The 19,860-nt window shown below is 42.0% G+C and overlaps 1 protein-coding gene across 1 annotated transcript in view; it reads right to left on the bottom strand.

Moving 5' to 3' along the window:
* Positions 1 to 19,860, bottom strand: part of DLEC1 (DLEC1 cilia and flagella associated protein) — a 75,845-nt gene that overhangs the window by 44,135 nt on the left and 11,850 nt on the right. The window contains exons 3-6 of the mRNA XM_045798236.2: positions 12,539 to 12,649; positions 11,074 to 11,264; positions 10,642 to 10,862; positions 9,734 to 9,812 (exon numbers count right to left, since the gene is read on the bottom strand). Coding sequence (XP_045654192.2) covers positions 9,734 to 9,812; positions 10,642 to 10,862; positions 11,074 to 11,264; positions 12,539 to 12,649 — 602 coding nt within the window. The remainder of the gene's footprint in view (positions 1 to 9,733; positions 9,813 to 10,641; positions 10,863 to 11,073; positions 11,265 to 12,538; positions 12,650 to 19,860) is intronic.

Raw genomic sequence — 19,860 nt, 5'->3', positions numbered from 1 at the left:
AAATTGTGCCACCAAAGAGCAAGTGGTAGAAAAAGAGCCTGCAATCAGGACATTTAATTGAGTCCAGAAAGGTCAGCATGATCTTCCAGAGAAGTGACAACTAAGCAACAGGAAAGGAATGAGCAGTAGGGGACTAGGCAAAGACAGGAGGGAAGACTGTTCCATGGCAGTCTGTGTCTACCTTGTCTAGAGGCTTCCACAGCTGGCACCCTCCAGTCCTGGCCCTGGGCAGCTCTCCCTTTGGCCCCTTCCACTCCCCAAGTGGAAGTATTTTTATTCCCTTTCTTGGAGTCTTGGCCAACTTCTGCAACTGCCCTTGAAATACAGTGACCAGACACAGAAGTCCAAAAGAGAATCTATCACTGTTACATTAAAGAAGTAAAAAAGAATGCTTTCTTTAACATATAACACATAAGACTGACATATTTATCTGCTTTTGCCACAGGGGGTTGAGAGTTCATAAAGAATGATGGATTTGCAGGGCTCCTGGATGGTTCAGTCAGTTGAGTGTCCAACTCTTGATTGTGGCTTGGGTCATGATCTTGGGGTCCTGGGATGGAGCTCCAAGTGGGGTTCCACACTCAGCACGGAGACTGCTTGAGGATTTCTCTCCCTCTCCCTCTGCCCCCCCCACTTGCACAAGCTCTCTCTCTCTAAAATAAATGAATACATCTTTAAAAAAAAGAGTGATGGATTTTCAAGTGCTCTTTAAGCTGTAAAGTACAATTTACATATATATGAAGGATCTGTCATGAGATCTGTCATGATTAGACCTGGTGAGCAGAGTTGGCAACTACTAAGCTTGGTCTTAGTCTGATTCCCTAGGATGGTGGAGGCTAGCATGAAAATGAAGGAGACTAGGAAAAAGGTATCAGGACAGTCTCTATAACCACTCTCAGAGGAATCACTGGATATGCTGTTAAGTGAAACAAGCAAGATGCTGAGGACAGTAAGAAGGAGAGGGAGCTCAAATATACCCGCATATTTACTTATGATTCCAAAAAGAAACAATGGCAGAACCCAAACTAATAAAAATAGTTACCAGTAGGGGTAAGGAGAGCATAAGGAAGAGGGGAAAGGAATATGAAGTGAAGTTTCTTTTTAAATAGAAAATCACAGCTAATAAATGCAGAAGGAATAACAGAATTAGAAATCGCCATTTTGTAACCCTTAATTTTATTTAAAAAATGGATCTAGGTAACAATCATCTAAGGCTTCCAGAGCCAGTATATGAAAGGTTGATAAAAACTTTATAAATGTTGGCTCAGGCTCACAACATCCAAAGCCACGCTTCACTGGTAAGAGGAAAAGCAGATACGCTCCTCCTGATGGGATGCTATAAGAAATACACAGCGCCACCAAAGAATTATTCTCACCAAAAAAGAAAAAAAAAACTGAACATGAATGTAATCAAACATCTACACCTAAACTGTAAGTTTACAGAAAATATGAATAAAGGCACATGTTTAATATCACTACAATAATGCAATTAGCCAGATCCAGGATGTAAGAAACTACCGTTTCGAAAACTAGATGGCATTTTTAAAAAGCAGGTACGGGGATTTCTGGTCCAAGATGGCAATGTAGGAAGACCCAGAACTCACCTCCTCCACAGATGCTCTAAATCTACACCTGAGGTCCAACTGAACAGCTTCTATACAACAAAAAATAGGGACCACATAGAGAACAGCAAGAGCGATGGGAAACAGTCACAATGGGAACCGCTACCCCTGATGCTGCAAACTGTAGTGGGGAGGGACAGTACTGAAGGCACCGTTAAAAAAAAAAAAAAAAAAACGGTGTAGCTCCAAAGGGGAACTAGGATATAAAGGATCCAGTCCTAGAACTCTGCCGGACAGTGGGAGCTGCCGAAACCCCTCAGCTGGCAAGCCCTACAGTTTACATTCCCTTTCCACCTTAATAGCGCAGCCAAGAGCAGAGTCTGGGCACCATAGCAGGCCTGCTGCCTCAGTAAGCCCTGGGCCGCTAGTACATACCAGCCCAAGCTATCCCACCAAGGTGGCCCCAACACATTACACACTGGGACACCCCTGGTCGGTGCTCACTATAGCTCCACCCATCTTGTCAGGGTGATACAAGTGCAAAGCACCATGGAACACGCCAGTCTAGCACCAACCTTTGCTCCAGACTTGCCAGGGCACCCTTGACACAAAGTGCCCCAGAAAAGTACCCGAGGATGCTCCAGGCCATGCCATGCCTTGGCTCCAGACACCCTGCAAGGGTGCCCCCGCATGGACCACCCAGAATGTGCCGGTCTCATGCCCACTTCAGCTCCAGCTGCATCCCCTCCCAGGGCACCCCTATGTAGAGCATCCTGGGACACCCCACCTTGCACCCACTTCAGCTTCAGCTGTTCTCCCAGGACACTCTCTGTACAGAGAGCCCTGGCATCCCCTGGGTTATACCCGTTTCACCTTCAGCTATCCTTCCAAGGTGCCCTCTGCACAGAGAGTTCCAGGACCACCCCAGCCTATACCCACTTCAGCTCTAGCCTTCCCACCAGGACAGTTCCGGCACAGAGTGTCCCAGGACCCCCAGCCCATGACAGCCACAGATCCAGCCAGCCAGCCTATGAGAAGGTGGGGGAGGGATAGTAAAATATCTTCCAAACTGAGAAGGTACTTTGAGACTAGAAAACAAAGCAGGTGACTCCAGGCAGTTCACAGAGTTTTATTCAGGGTAACTTACCAATGGGGGGATTGGGGGAGCAACAATTCAGGCATCCGCATGGCTATTTTCCACAAAGTCTGGATCTTAGTCCACAGATTTTATAAAGTGAAGGGATGTGCAGAAGGACTCTGTAGTGAGATCAAAGGGTTTGCATGCATCTAATTGACAGCTAACCCTTAATTAGATCTTGTAGTGCCACATGTGCCTCAGGAAGGGGAAAGACTATGTAGTTTCTAACAGGTTCATGGGAAGCCAAAGCAAGCCTCCCCCCAACCCAGCCTTGGTAGGCATTTCTAAGGTGTGTATATTAATCTCCAAGGGGCTCGGAACATATAATCCCAAGAGAGGTCATCTGGCGAACACGAACAAGATGGAGGGCCAAAGATGAAGACAGTCTTGTCAGCATTTCTACACTCTACAGTCACTAGGCACACAAAGTCTACACAGAGGATGACCATACACAAGATCATCTCTTCAATTTTTGGAGAAGTAGCTGTTCCACCTAATTTTGTAGAAACAAACATAGAAAGTCAAGCAAAATGAGGAGACAGGAATATGTTCCAATGAAAGAACAAGACAAAACCTCAGAAAAAGAACTAAATGAAATGAAGAGAAACAATGTATCCAACAAAGGGTTCAAAGTAATGGTCATAAAGATGCTTACCAGATTGGAGAAAAGGGTGGAGAAAATAAGTGAGAACTTCAAAAAAGAGAAAGAAAATATGAAAAAGAATCAATCAGAATTGAAGAATGCAGTAACTGAAGTGAAAAATACATTAGAGGGGATCAACGACAGATTAGCGGAACAGAATGATCAGTAATCTGGAAAACAGGGTAACAGAGAACAATCAAGCTAAACAACAAAAAGAAAAAAAAAAGGAGACAGGTTAAAGGATCTCTCAGATAATTCCCAGTGAGCAAATATTTGCATTATAAGGGTATGAGAAAGAAGAGGAAAAGAGGCAGAAAACTTATTTGAAGATATAAAAGCTGAAAACATCCCTAAACTGGGGAAATAAATAGACATTGAGGTTCAGGACACACAGAGAGCTCCAAATAAGATGAACCCAAGGAGGTGTACATCCTGACATACGATGACTAAAATGTCAAAGATTAAAGATAAAGACAGAATCTTAAAAGCAGCAAGAGAGAAGAAACTAAGGGAAACCCCCATAAACTTATCAGCTGTTTTTCAGCAGAAACTTTGCAGGCCAGAAGAGAGTGTCATGATATATTCAAAGTGTTGAAAGTTAAAAACCTACAACCAAACATATCCTACCCAGCAAGGTTATCATTCAGAACTAAAGGAAAGATAGGAGGTTTCCCAGAAAAATAAAACTTAAAGGAGTTGATCACCACAAACGGGCCTTAGAAGAAACATTAAAGGGACTTCTTCTTCAAGTGGAAAAGAAAAAGTCATAATTAGAAATGAAATTATGAAAGGAAAAAATTTTATGAGTAAAAGGAAACACACAGTAAAGGTAGTGTAGTCATCACTTACAAAGCTAGTATGAAGTTGAAAAGACAAAAGAAGTCAAATCAATTATATTTTAAAAAATTAACTAAGGAGACTCACAAAATAAAAAGATGTAAAATACAATAACATATACATAAAATGTGGAGGGGAGAGTAAAAATGAAGTTCTTTCACAATGTGTTCAAACTTAAGTGACCGTTAACTTATACTTAGAATGTTATATATGAACCTCATGGTATAAGAAAACCTCATATATAAGAAAACCCAGCTTAACATTAAAGAAAGTGATCAATCAAAGGAAAGATAACAATAGAAGAAAGGAACAGAGAAGAACTACAGAAATAACCAGAAAACAACAAAATGGCAATAAGTTCATACTTAACTTACATACCTACATCAATAATTACTTTAAATGTAAATGGTCCAAATGCTCCAATCAAAAGACACAGGGTGACACATGGATAAAAAAAAACAAGACTCCTCTATATGCTGCCAATAAGAGACTCACTTCAGAACTAAAGACACATATACACTGGAAGCTAAGGAAATAGAAGCGGGATAAAAAAGCCAGGATAGCAATACTCATATCACAAAAGAGACAAAGAAGGGCATTATATAATGATAAAGAGATCAACATAATAAGAGGCTATAACAACTGTAAATATCTATATGCCCAACATTGGAGTACCTAAATACATAAAGCAAATATTAACAAACATAAAGGGAGAAACTGATAGTAATATGATAATAGTAGGGGACTTAAACACCCCACTTACATCAAGGAAGATTTTCCAGGACAGATCCCATGTTAAGCCACAAAACAAGTCTCAATAAATTTGAGAAGATTAAAATCATATGAAGCATCTTTTCTAACCACAACAGTACGAAACTAGAAATCAATTACAAGAAAAAAGCTGGAAAAAACACAAACATGTGAAGACTAAACAACATGCTACTAAACAACCAATGGGCCAGTGAAGAAATCAAAGAGGAAATTAAAAACTACACTGAGACAAATGAAAATGAAAACACAATGGTCCAAAATCTCTGGGATGCAGTGAAAGCAGTTCTAAGAGGGAAATATATAGCAATTCAGGCCTACCTCGAGAAACACAAAAAGCTCAAATAAACAAGCTACCCTTAGACCTAAATGAACTAGAAAAAGAACAAACAAAGCCCAAGTTAGTAGAACGAAGGAAATAATAAAGATCACAGTGAGAAAAAATGAAATAAACTAAAAAACAATAGACAAGAGCTGGTTCTTTGAAAAAACAAAATTGATTAACCTTTGGCCAGAGTCATCAGGAAAAAAAGTGAGAGGACTGAAGTAAATAAAATCAGAAATTAAAAAGGGGAAGTAACTACTGACATCCACAGAAATGAAAAGGGTTGTAAGAGACTATGAAAAAATATATGCCAACACACTGGACAACCTAGAAGAAATGGATAAATTCCTAGAAACATAAAATCTTCCAAAACTAAATCAGGAAGAAATAAAAAAATCTGAACACAACCATTACTAATAATGAAACTGAACTGGTAATCAAAAAACTCCCAAGAAACAAAATTCCAGGACCCAGCGGATTCACAGGTAAATTGCACTAAACATTAAAAAAGAGTTAATACCTATTCTCTTCAAACTATTCCAAAAATAGAAGAGGAAGGAAAGCTTCCAAATACTACCTATGAGGCCAGCATTACTCTGAACCAAAACCAGGCCAAGATGCGACAGAAAAAGAAAACCACAGGCCAAGATTCCTGATGAACGCAAATGCAAAAATCCTGAACAAAATATTAGCAAACCAAATCCAAAACCACATTAAAAATATCACTCACACAGTCAAGTGGGACGTACTCTGGGAATACAAGGATGGTTCAACATTGGTAGATCCATCAATGGGATACACCACAGTAACAAAATGAAGGATAAAACCCATAGGAGCGTATCAATAGATGCAGAAAAAGCGTCTGACAAAATTCAACACCTATTCATGATAAATTAAAAAAAAACTCTAAAAAAGTGAGTTTAAAGGGAACATACCTCAACATAATAAAGATGATATATGACAAACCCACAACCAAAGTCATACATAATGGTGAAAAATAGAGCTTTCCCTCTAAGATCAGGAACAAGACAAGGATGTCCGCTCTCACCACTTTTATTCAACATAACACTGGAAGTCCTAGACGCAGCCATAGATGAAAAATAAAAGGCATCCAAACTGATAACAAAGAAGTAGTAAAACTGTCACTATTTGCAGATGACATGATACTATATATAGAAAACCCTAAAGACCACCAAAAAACTATTAGAATAAATGAATTCTGTAAAGTTGCAGGATACAAAAGTAACACACAAAAATATGTTGGATTTCTATAATTAATAATGAAGTTGCAGAAAGAGAAATTAACAATTTCATTTACAATCGCACCCAAAAGAATAAAATAACTAGGAATAACTTAACCCAAGAGATGAAAGACCTCTACTCTGAAAACTATAACACACTGATGAAAGAAACTGAAGAGGACACAAACAAATGGAAAGATAATCCATGCCCATGGAGTAGAAGAATTTATATTATTAAAACACCCATACTACCCAAAGCAATCTACAGATTCAGTGCAAGTCCTATCAAAATACCAACAGCATTTTTCACACAGAACAAATAATCCTAAAATTTGTATGGAACCGCAAAAGACCCTGAATAGCCAAAGCAATCTTCGAAAGAACAACAAAGCTGGAGGTATCACAATCCCAGATTTCAAGATATACTCCAGAACTATAATAATGGAAACAGTATGGTGCTGGCACAGATACAGACACATAGATCAACAGAACAGAGAGGGCCCAGAGATACACAAACACTTACATGATCAATGAATCTGTGACAAAGAAGCAAGAATATACACTGCAGAAAAGACAGTCTCTTCAATAAACAGTGCTGGGGAAACTGGCCGGGTACTTGCAAAAGATTAAACTGGACCACTTTCTAACACCACACACAAAAATAAACTCAAAATGGATTAAATGTGAGACCTGAAATCATAAAACTCCTAAAGAAGAATAGGCAGCAACCTCTGCCATTAGCCTTAGCAACTTTTTTCTAGATAGGTCTCCTCAGAAAAGGGGAACAAAAGCAAAAATAAATGATTGGGATTACATCAAAATAAAAAGCTTTTGCACAGTGAAGGAAACCATCAACAAAATGAAAAGGCAACCTACTGTATAAGAGAAGATATTTGCCAATGATGTATCTGATAAGGGGTTAGTATCCAAAATATATAACGAACTTATACAAGTCAACAGCAAAAACAAACAAACAAAAAAAAAACACCAAAACAAATAATCCAATTAAAAAATAGGCAGAGGGCCTGAACAGACATTTCTCCAAAGGAGACATCCAGATGGCCAACAGACACATGAAAAGATGCTGAACATCACTCATCATGAGGGAAATGCAAGTCAAAACTCAATGAGATATCATCTCAGATCTGTCAGAATAGCTAAAATCAACAACACAAGAAACAACAGGTATTGGGGCGCCTGGGTGGCACAGCAGTTGAGCGTCTGCCTTCGGCTCAGGGCGTGATCCCGGCGTTATGGGATTGAGCCCCACATCAGGCTCCTCCGCTATGAGCCTGCTTCTTCCTCTCCCACTCCCCCTGCTGTGTTCGCTCTCTCGCTGGCTGTCTCTATCTCTGTCGAATAAATAAATTAAAAAAAAAAAAAAGAAAGAAACAACAGGTATTGGTGAGGATGTGGAGAAAAAGGAACCCTCCTGCACTGTTGGTGGGAATGCAAACTGGTGCAGCTGTGAAAACAGGAATGGAAGTTCCCCCAAAAATTAAAAATAGAGCTACCCTCTGATCCAGTAATTCCACTACTGGGTATTTACCCAGAGAAAATAAAAACACTAATTTGAAAAGATGTAAGCACCCCTAGGTTTATTACAGCATTATTTACAATAGCCAAGACATGGAAGTAACCTAAATGTCCACCGGTAGATGAATAAAGAAAATATGGCACATATGTACAATGGAATATTACTGAGCCATAAAAAAGAATGAAATCTTGCCATTTGTGACAACACGGATGGACCCAGAGGGCATTACACTAAGTGAAATAAGTCAGACAGAGAAAGACAAAATGTCGTGTGATTTCACTTAAATGTGGAATCTAAAAAAAAATCCAAACAAATGAACAAATAAACAAAAAAACCAGAATCAGACCTATAAATAGAGAGAATGAACTGATGGTTCATTCATGGGGGGGAGGAGGGAGGGGCAAAATGGGTGAAGCGGAGGGGGAGAAATGGGCTTCCACTTATGGAATGGATAAGTCCGGGGGATAAAAGGCGCAGCACAGGGAATACCATCAATGCCGTTGTAATGCCGCTGTACGGTGACAGATGGGAGCCACACTTTGGTGAGCACAGCAGAAGGCACAGAATTGTCAAACCCCTACGTCATACACCTGAAACTAACGTAACACTGTGTGTTAGCTCTACTTCCATAAAAGAAAACACTGAAAAGGGAAAATCTGAGATTAGATATTTACAATACATATAATTAGAAAAAGAACTCAAATCTATTATATGAGTAAAAACTCTATCAATCAGTAAGAAAAAGACAACCCAATAGAAAAAATGGGTATAAACCAACAGTTCACAAAAGATGATATCCAAATGGCTGAAAGACACATGAAAATGTGCTCAATGAGTGATCTCTGATACCTTTCAGAACGGTCAAAATGAAAAAGCCTGAGTCTTGGTGAAGATGTGGAACAACCAGAAATCCCCCACTGGGTACAGCAGCATAAACAGCCACTTTGGGGGGAAAAAACTAGCAGGGGTAGAAGAGTTATCATCCACTAAAGGAGAAAAAAGAGAGATTTTAACCAAATGCAATGAATTCTGATTCAAATAAACCAAATGTAAACTGACCCTTTTTTTAACAAATGGAGGAAAATCAGACATGGATCAATATTAGTTAATATTAATTAATATTAGTTAACATTAATTAATATTAATATTCCTGGGTGTGATGATGGTTATTTTTTAAAGATTTTTATTTATTTATTTGTCAGATAGAGAGAAAGAGAGAGCACCCAAGCAGGGTGAGCAGCAGGCAGAGGGAGAGGGAGAAGCAGACTCCCCGCTGAGCAGAGAGCCTGATGCAGGGGTTTGATCCCAGGACCCTGTGACCACAACCTGAGCTGCAGGCAATGCTTAACTGGCCACCCAGGCATCCCGATAATGGTTATTTTGTAAAAGTGCTTACCTGTTAGAGATACATACTGAAGTATTAACTAAATGACCCGACGTCTAGGCTTTTCCTTAAAACACTTCCAGTGTATGCATGGGTACATAGACCCACACACAAAGAAGTTGTGGGAGTGACAAATGAAACCAGACTTGCAGAAAGCAGGTAATTACTGAAGGTGGGTGATGGGCACACAAGGGTTTATTACAGTTGTTTCTCTAATATTGTATATGGTTTTAATTCCATGAATGACATCAAAACATTAGGAAGCTGATGAAGTCAGAGCTGGAAATAAGATCTTTACCTCATAAACTGGCCCAATTTCATAATCTGTGAAAAATCCGATTGATGGTTTAGCTAGAAACACGGGAGTATCAGCACAACTGTGGGAGGGCAAACAAGGGGAGAAAGGCTGTTAGTTTTGCCCATGTGAGTTGTGCAAAATCAATACACCCAAACTGCCAAAGATCATCACAATATGTCATTTATTGGGTTTTGTTCCTGTTGTTAAAGCAGGTTACAAAATAATTTTACTGTATGATAGAATCTTCATGAAGGTACGCACAGCCGCGTGGTCATTTTCAATCTGCATATATTGAATTGAAGTTTCCACACCAATATTCTAACCAATATCTAACTGGGTTTTTAATATAGGTGCTGTATTTCTTTGAAAACATTAGTCCAATTTTTCTTAATAAAAAAGATACCATTTGACTAATAAATGTTAATAGTTTTAAGTCCCCTGAAACTATGAACCCATTAAGCCATTCATTCCCTTCACAAGGACAATTAATGAAATAAGCCAAAGGCACTCTCTGAAAGAAAACCACAATTTATACGTATTATTTGCATTAATCAAGTTTTAAATATTTTTATTTTTAAGGTCATTTTCCGAGACATAGGAGTGCAACGGAAGAGCACATGGCTACAGACCAAGACTGTTCTGAAGGAAGCAGGGGACCAGCACTAACCCCTGATCCCTCAGAACCCTGGCAGGTCAGAAAAGCACAAACCCAGGCCTCTGGGGGATGTCTGAAGGCCAGGTCCATGGGGAGCCCTGAAGCCCTGAAGCCCTGCTCTGTTCTGCTACTGACATCCCGTCCCCCGCCCCCACCCCCACCCACCCCCAAAAGTCCAGACCAGACCCGGGACATTCTGGGTTTACTCCCACAGGTCCGACGTTCTGATAAATCCAAATCAGGAAAGACCCACCTCTGCTCCAAATCTCCACCCTGGAAATCTCCCATCAGTACTGGCTTCTTCGGAGGAAAGAGAAGAGACTTGCCTCCGTAGGGAGTGTTAGGAGGGAAAAAGCGAGGGTTTTTTAGGAAGTGGTTCCGACTCTCCATTCTGGCAAGCAGAAGTCGCTCCAGCTCTCTCTGGGGCACGGCTAAGTGGCTCATCCACTTTTTATTCCTGGGTGGACCTGCCTTCTTGGAAACACACAAAAAATAGAGTCCATGACAGGCCAGGGGAATGAGTGCTGCACCCGGCCAACCGCATGACCCACCCGCAATCAATGCAAACTCCCCTCCCTACATCGCTGCGACCCGCAGCTTCCTGTGTCACCGAGAACCGCTTCTCCTTGTTGCCTGCTGTAACCACTGCCCACACCCACCACCATGCACAGGCTTCCACACCCACCTTGACGGCCTTGCGCTTAACCTTTGAACACGAGTCCCCCGTCAGGCTGTCCACAGTGTAGGCTAACTCGTCTTTAGACTCAGTGAGCCTCTTCTTGCAGGAATCCTCAAGCTGCTTTGTCAGGTGCTTCTTTGGGACGGAACGCTTCTCACAACTGAACGTGAATTTTGAACAGCCGGGGATGGAGATGCCTGCGGCACCAGGGAAGCAAACTGAGCTACCACAGACGAAATGGACGTTTCTAAGACGACTACACAAAACCACCAAAGCCACAGTCAGCTTGGTACTTTTTCCTCAAATTCACATTTGCTACGCTGGGCATAATTGCTCTTTAGCTCAAAGAACATAAGTAGACTACTGTCTGTCTATCTGTCTGTCTCACGCACGTACACATATCCCATATGTGAACTTGCTTTTTGAAAAGCCCACATGAGGAATCAAAGTTTGTATTAGCTTTCTATACCTCTAGGATCATCTCCAAAAGGTTAAAGGAGAATGCCCACTGCTAGCAGGAACTGGTACCAGTACAATACCAGTAAATCCTCAATACCTGTTAACTCTATCCTTACTTATCTGCATAAGGCAGTGAATTCACAACTAACTTCACAATATTAAGTGGCTTAGTACCACGTGACACTTACTTCTGCTCCCTCTCTCTGGCCTGCCCTCTCTACACGGCTCAGGCTGTCAAGAGAACTCTGTTCTCATGAGCACCTTCAATTCTCTGGATCCCAGTCTTCCCACCCCAAATGCCTTCTCAGCTCCAAAGCCTCAGAGGTCACCAGAGTCCCACTGACTGGGGTGCCTAGACAGCTCATCTTCCAAACCTGGCGCCACTGGGCCATCCTGATATGTGGCCAGCGGATCCACACAGCAACTTCTCCCTATCCATACGCTGACTCTCCCAAAAGTCTACCTCCCAGCTTAACCCCACAGCGCAGCTCCCACCCCACTCACTCTCAGAAGATCTTGCCTCCCGCACCACAGGAAACTGGCCCAACATCACACACACGCATACATATCCTTTCTGCCTCCCTACCCAGTCTTCCCACCAAACTCAAAGAATGTCAAGTTGCTCTTTTCCTACGCGGGGTATGGAAAAACCCCACGGTCCATGTTCTGACTGCCGCAGGAACTTGCTCCCTTACTTATCTGTCTTCAGTCCCTCCCTCTCTTGGTTCATTCAACTACTTTTCTAAGCATTTACATCTCTCTTGGTGTTGAGCAGCTGACAAGGGCGCAAATTCCACGTGCAGGAGTTGAGACTTCTGTCTTGCAGGTGTTAGGGAGCCAGAGAGGAAGCAGCATGCTTAGAGCTGACCCTCCCAATAGTCACGATCAAAATTAAACAAAAGGGGGAAAAATCAATAGGAAATGGCAGCAAAAGTGGCCAGTGTGTGGTCGCGTTCCTAAGGAACCGCCCCAGAATGAGAGCAAAGGCCCTCGCAGAGCACAGAAGCCTTACCTTTAGGGGCAGAGCAAAATGGCGCTGCATCACCATAGTAATCGTCCGGGCAGATCAAATGGTGTTTCTGTAGCAGCTCACTGTCCACACACCATCTGAACATAGACTTTGCTACACAGAAGGGAAGAAGGACAAAGGTGTTTGAAGCCAGACTGACGTTAAAGAGCCTGCACCCCAAACTTTCTCATCCTTCAAATCTAAACCATCTCACAAAATTCTTTCCAAGAACTCTGTGGTCAGTTTTGAGATTTCAGAAATTCATCAGCAAATGTTGACCAGCCACTTCACAGAGGCCAACCATTAGGCAAGGCTGGGCTGTGGTATTATTTGAGCTAAAGTACTGCGTGACTCAAGGAGAGGTCTATTAATAAAGTATAATTAAGGAAAGTGTGGTAGCTTAAAGAAATGGCCCCAATCCTTCACCCTTCGCTCTGTCCACACCCTTTGCCACATGACTTTGCAGCTCCTTCTACTAGAGACAGAGTGTACTTCTTCACCCTTGACCTTGGCCACGTGATGTGCTTCGGCCAATGAGATGTTGGCAGGGGTTTGCAGAGCTCAGCCTTCTCTCTTGCGCCTTTGCCGTCATGTCATCACGAGAAGAGCTCCCGCCTCTTTATCTTGGACTCCAGCATGAATCCATGTGGAGCAGACTTGAGCCTAACTTGTAGCAAGGAGCCAAGTTCAGCTGGGCCCACAGCTTAAAGCTGGTCTAGCCAGCCAAGCCCAGATAGATCAGCCAACTCCCAACAGACCCACTGACACATGAGAGAGAAAAATCTCATTTAATACAGTGAGAAGTCAGTCATTAATATCCATGGCTGATGAGCCAAGAAAAAGTAGTAGAGACATATTATTTGGAGGTAACCAGAAGAATTAAAGCTAAAAATGGCCACCTTCAGCAGGTGGGCCGAGACTGAGAGAGGTGACATGGAAGATTTTTTCAACAGACTATTTTTAATTTAATTTTATTTTATTTTATTGGGTTTTTTTAAAGAGTTTATTTATTTGTCAGAGAAAGAGAGACCACAAGCAGGGGGAGCAGCAGGCAGAGGGAGAAGTAGGCTCCCCACTAAGCAAAAAGCTCCATGAGGGACTCGATCCCAGGACCCTGAGATCATGACCTGAGCCAAAGGCAGATGCTTAACTGACTGAGCCACCCAGGCATCCCTAGACTTTATTTGTTAGAGCACTTTCAGGTTCGTAGAAAAATTGGGTGGAACAGAGATGTCCCATAGAACCCCTGGCCCCACAAACGCACAGTCGCCCCCACCATCAACACCCCCCCCCCCAAGAGTGGTACAGCTGTTCCAACTGATGATCCCACACTGACACACGGTTATCATACAAAGTCCATACTTCACATTACAGTTCACTCTTGGTGCTGAAGATCTATGGGTTTGGACAAATTTATAATGACATGCATGGGTGGAGGCTTTTTATATTTCCTTAGAAGATTTTCTAAACTATTTGATTTTTTTAAAACCATGTACATTAACACATTGATAAAAATTAAGGAACAAATAAGATGAATGGAACTCAGAAATTCTCAAACTTTGTTGCTTGCTCCATTAACCCACATGGCCTTGTCCTTTAGAAGTTTCTTATTACCAAGGGTGAGACAAGCGAAGAATATGTGTTTCTCCAATAATACTTTCTAATTTAGGAATTTCAAGGTTTGGCCTAGTTACTGTTACAGTCAGGGTTCGGTGAGGAAAACAGAAATCACCCTCTGCATGTCATATATAAAGGGGTTGAATGCAGGGGATATGGAATGGGAGACTGAAGGTCAGGGAAACTACCGCTGCTGACTTCAGCCAGCAGCACTGAGGCAGGGGCTTCTCAAGAAGTTATCTAGAAGCTGCTGTGAAACTCACAGCTGCTCAGTCATCTGTCTGCTACTGCGTCTGGAGAATAGTGACCTCCTCCTCCAAAACTCACCAAGAGCCTTTCATGAGTGACCTAACATGGAACCAAGGGGGAAAGTTGCATTCTGGGAAATGCCTGGCCTCTCCTTTGCAATACAAAGACCTCAGCAGGGGGTGGCAGGAATGCCAAATTCTGTTCCATCCCAGGTCCCAAGGACTTTGCTGGTGGCCTATTTGAAATATTCATGTGGGAAGATAGAGCCTCTCTCTTCTGATACCATTCTCTCTGCAGTCCTCCCCCAGGCTGTGGGCAGTTAGGTGTTACGTCTGCAGAAGCAGGGGGCAGTTTGTGTGTCAACTCTTTGGAAAGTATCTCTCCATGTCCGGCCTGCACAATGTGAGCCTTGGAACACCCTGCACTGGCCCTGTGGGCATCGTCCTCCATCCGGGAAGAGTGGGCTTCCTGCACCAACCCTAGGCTCCTGCGTATGGCTCTGTTCCCTCCCCAAGAGACAACGTGGACAATTTATCAGCAGTAGAAGGGAATGAAAGCACAAGATATTCTGATCTTCCCCCTCTGTCTGGAGAATTTACATATGTTTTCCAGCTTGTGACACTTGTATTAGCAAACAGAGAGAAGCTGCCTCTGTGCCTCAAATAAGAAAAGTTTTAGGGGAATGTAGGGAGGTTCTTGGGTCACCTCACCCAACCAGAAGCAGGAACCGGAGGAATGTCCTCAGAACTGGATCAAGGTCTCTACTTCTGCTACTTTTGAAATAAAAGAGAGAAACATTACCAGCAGAAGGCTGAGAAACCAGGGCAGATAATGTCTGATTATAATAATATTATCTTGGGTAAAAAATAAAATGAAGGTCATTGAAAAACTCCCCTGACTGAATGACTCGATAAACCAGGAAATCAAAAATCAAATTAAACAATTTATGGAGACCAATGAGAATGAAAATACAACAGTCCAAAACCTATGGGATACTGCAAAGGCAGTCCTAAGGGGGAAATACATAACCATCCAAGCCTCACTCAAAAGAATAGAAAAATCTAAAATGCAGTTTTTATATTCTCACCTCAAGAAGCTGGAACAGCAACAGAGGGACAGGCCTAATCCACGCACAAGGAAGCAGTTGACCAAAATTAAAGTTGAAATCAATCAAGCAGAAACCAGAAGTACAGTAGAGCAGATCAACAGGACTAGAAGCTGGTTCTTGGAGAGAATCAATAAAATTGACAGACCACTGGCAAGACTTATCCAAAAGAAAAGAGAAAGGACCCAGATTACTAAAATTATGAATGAAAAAGGAGAGGTCACGACGAACACCATTGAAATTGGAAGGATTATTAGAAATTTTTATCAACAGCTATATGCCAATAAACTAAGCAATCTGGAAGAGATGGAATCCTTCCTGGAAACCTATAAACTACCAAGATTGAAAAAGGAAGAAATTGATTTCTTAAACAGGCCAATTAATTATGAAGAAATTGAGTCAGTGATAAACAACCTTCCAAATAACAAAACTCCAGGCCCAGACGGTTTTCCTGGGGAATTCTACCAAACATTCAAAGAAGAAATAATACCTATTCTCCTAAAGCTATTTCAAAAAATAGAAACAGAAGGAAAGCTACCAAACTCATTCTATGAGGCCAATATTACCTTGATCCCCAAACCAGGCAAAGACCCCCTCAAAAAGGAGAATTACAGACCGATTTCCCTAATGAATATGGACGCCAAAATCCTCAACAAGATACTTGCTAATAGAATCCAACAGTTCATTAAAAGGATTATCCACCACGATCAAGTGGGATTCATACCTGGGATGCAAGCGTGGTTCAATATTCGCAAATCAATCAGCGTGATACATCATATCAACAAGAAAAGACTCAAGAACCATATGATCCTCTCAATCGATGCCGAAAAAGCATTTGACAAAATACAGCATCCTTTCCTGATTAAAACCCTTCAGAGTGTAGGAATAGAAGGTACATTTCTCAATCTCATAAAAGCCATCTATGAAAAGCCTACTGCAAATATTATTCTCAATGGGGAAAAGCTGGAAGCCTTTCCCTTAAGATCAGGAACACGACAAGGATGCCCACTCTCGCCACTATTATTCAACATAGTACTAGAAGTCCTTGCAACAGCAATCAGACAACAAAAAGGGATCAAAGGTATTCAAATCGGCAAAGAAGAAGTCAAAATGTCTCTCTTCCCAGATGACATGATACTCTATATGGAAAACCCAAAAGAAGCCACTCCCAAACTATTAGAAGTTATAGAGCAATTCAGTAACGTGGCGGGATACAAAATCAATGCTCAGAAATCAGTTGCATTTCTGTACACGAATAACGAGAACGAAGAAAGAGAAATCAGGGAATCCATCCCATTTACAATAGCACCAAAAACCATACGTTACCTTGGAATTAACTTAACCAGAGACGTAAAGGACCTTTATTCTAGAAACTATAAATCACTCTTAAAAGACATTGAGGAAGACATAAAAAGATGGAAAGATATTCCATGCTCATGGATCGGAAGAATTAACATAGTTAAAATGTCCATGCTACCCAGAGCAATCTACACTTTCAATGCTATCCCGATCAAAATACCGAGAACGTTTTTCAAAGAACTGGAACAAACAGTCCTTAAATTTGTATGGAACCAGAAAAGACCCCGAATCTCCAAGGAACTGTTGAAAAGGAAAAACAAAGCTGGGGGCATCACAATGCCGGATTTCGAGCTGTACTACAAAGCTGTGATCACAAAGACAGCATGGTACTGGCACAAAAACAGACACATAGACCAATGGAACAGAATAGAGAGCCCAGAAATGGACCCTCAGCTCTTTGGGCAACTAATATTTGATAAAGCAGGAAAAAACATCCGGTGGGAAAAAGACAGTCTCTTCAATAAATGGTGCTGGGAAAATTGGACAGCTACATGCAAAAGAATGAAACTTGACCACTCTCTCACACCATACACAAAAATAAACTCCAAATGGATGAAAGACCTCGATGTGAGACAGGAATCCATCAAAATTCTAGAGGAGAACATAGGCAGCAACCTCTACGACATCGGCCAAAGCAACCTTTTTCATGATACATCCCCAAAAGCAAGAGAAACAAAAGACAAAATGAATTTATGGGACTTCATCAAGATTAAAAGTTTCTGCACAGCCAAGGAAACAGTCAGAAAAACTAAGAGGCAGCCCACGGAATGGGAGAAGATATTTGCAAATGACACTACAGATAAAGGACTGGTATCCAAGATCTACAAAGAACTTCTCAAACTCAATACACGAGAAACAAATAAACAAATCAAAAAATGGGCAGAAGATATGAACAGACACTTTTCCAATGAAGACATACAAATGGCTAACAGACACATGAAAAAATGTTCAAAATCATTAGCCATCAAGGAAATTCAAATTAAAACCACACTGAGATACCACCTTACGCCAGTTAGAATGGCAAAAATAGACAAGGCAAGAAACAACAATTGTTGGAGAGGATGTGGAGAAAGGGGATCCCTCCTACATTGTTGGTGGGAATGCAAGTTGGTACAGCCACTCTGGAAAACCGTGTGGAGGTCCCTTAAAAAGTTAAAAATTGAGCTACCCTATGATCCAGCCATTGCACTACTGGGTGTTTACCCCAAAGATACAGACGTAGTGAAGAGAAGGGCCATATGCACCCCAATGTTCATAGCAGCAATGTCCACAATAGCTAAATCGTGGAAGGAGCCGAGATGCCCTGCAACAGATGACTGGATTAAGAAGTTGTGGTCCAGGGGCGCCTGGGTGGCACAGCGGTTAAGCGTCTGCCTTCGGCTCAGGGCGTGATCCCGGCGTTATGGGATCGAGCCCCACATCAGGCTCCTCCGCTGTGAGCCTGCTTCTTCCTCTCCCACTCCCCCTGCTTGTGTTCCCTCTCTCGCTGGCTGTCTCTATCTCTATCAAATAAATAAATAAAATCTTTAAAAAACAAAAGAAGTTGTGGTCCATATATACAATGGAATATTACTCAGCAATCAGAAAGAATGAGTTCTCAACATTTGCTACAACATGGACGGCACTGGAGGAGATAATGCTTAGTGAAATAAGTCAAGCAGAGAAAGACAACTATCATATGATTTCTCTCATCTATGGAACATAAGAACTAGAATGATCAGTAGGGGAAGAAAGGGATAAAGAAAGGGGGGGTAATCAGAAAGGGGAATGAAACATGAGAGACTATGGACTATGAGAAACAAACTGAGGGCTACAGAGGGGAGGGGGGTGGGGGAATGGGATAGACCGGTGATGGGTAGTAAGGAGGGCACATATTGCATGGTGCACTGGGTGTTATACACAACTAATGAATCATCGAGCCTTACATCGAAAACCGGGGATGTACTGTATGGTGACTAACATAATATAATAAAAAATCATTATTAAAAAAGAAAAGAAAAGAAAAGAAAAACTCCCCTGACTGAGTTTGTTTCTCAGTTCTCAGTGTTTTGTTTCACTTTCATTTAAAAACAACCAAACAATTATTTCATCCCCCTTGATCTCTAGCCAATAGAATCCAAGGAACAGTGTTGGACTCCCGGCACTAGGGGGACCTCTAGAGAATCCGCTACCAAGGATCTTTGCCAAATCCACAATGGAGGGCGGGGTCCTGGCAGCTACCCGACTCCTCTGCGGTGGAGGTAGATACGGAGGAGATACGAAACCCACACCGCAAGTTCACTGTCAGCTGGGCTGAGCCTCAGAGGTGGCGGGCCTGACCCAGTTCAGGGCCTCACACCCAGAGCCACGCCCTGAGGGAAGTCATTGACACCTGTGTGACACCCGGCCTGGTCTGGTCAACAATCCTTCCTCCTGCTCCTGGGAGAAGAAGGCCGGCTCTGACAGCAGACTCACTCAAGTCCAAATCTGGCTCCCAGCCCTTTTGAGTTATGCGAAGTTAGGGAAGTTATTTGACCCTTTCTCTCAGTTTAGTTCCTGCAGCTATAAAATGGAGAGAAAACCTACCTCACAGGGTTGTTGGAAGGGTTCAGTGGGATAACCTATATAAAGCATCTTACGTAGCATCTGGTCCCCAATAGGACCCCATAAGTATAATGCCTTTCTGAGCCAATACATCTTCCACTTCTCCCTCCCTCTGGGCCACAGATACACTGGGTCTCCCAATCCTAAAAGCACAGTCCCTTCTGCCTATTGCACTGGAAAATGATGACTTTCAGGGATGCAGGAGGATAGACCAAAGTCTTTGGGGACAATAAAAGGAACTAGCCCTTCTTGGAGAAATGGCTAATTCCAGGTCTGGGGCAATAAGATAAGCCTGGAACATTTGACCATTCCAGGAAATAAGGAAGTTATCAAAGACAACTGCTATTGTAGCAAAAGAGTTAGGAGAGAACTTGAAAAGGCTCCAATTGGCCAAAGATGGGACAATTTGAGC

The sequence above is a fragment of the Ursus americanus genome, chromosome 20 (assembly GCF_024610735.1).
Source record: "Ursus americanus isolate L20-20 chromosome 20, mUrsAme1.1.p, whole genome shotgun sequence".
Lineage (NCBI taxonomy): Eukaryota > Metazoa > Chordata > Mammalia > Carnivora > Ursidae > Ursus > Ursus americanus.
Note: the sequence above shows the minus strand (reverse complement) of the source record. Positions and strands in the feature narration are given on the sequence as shown.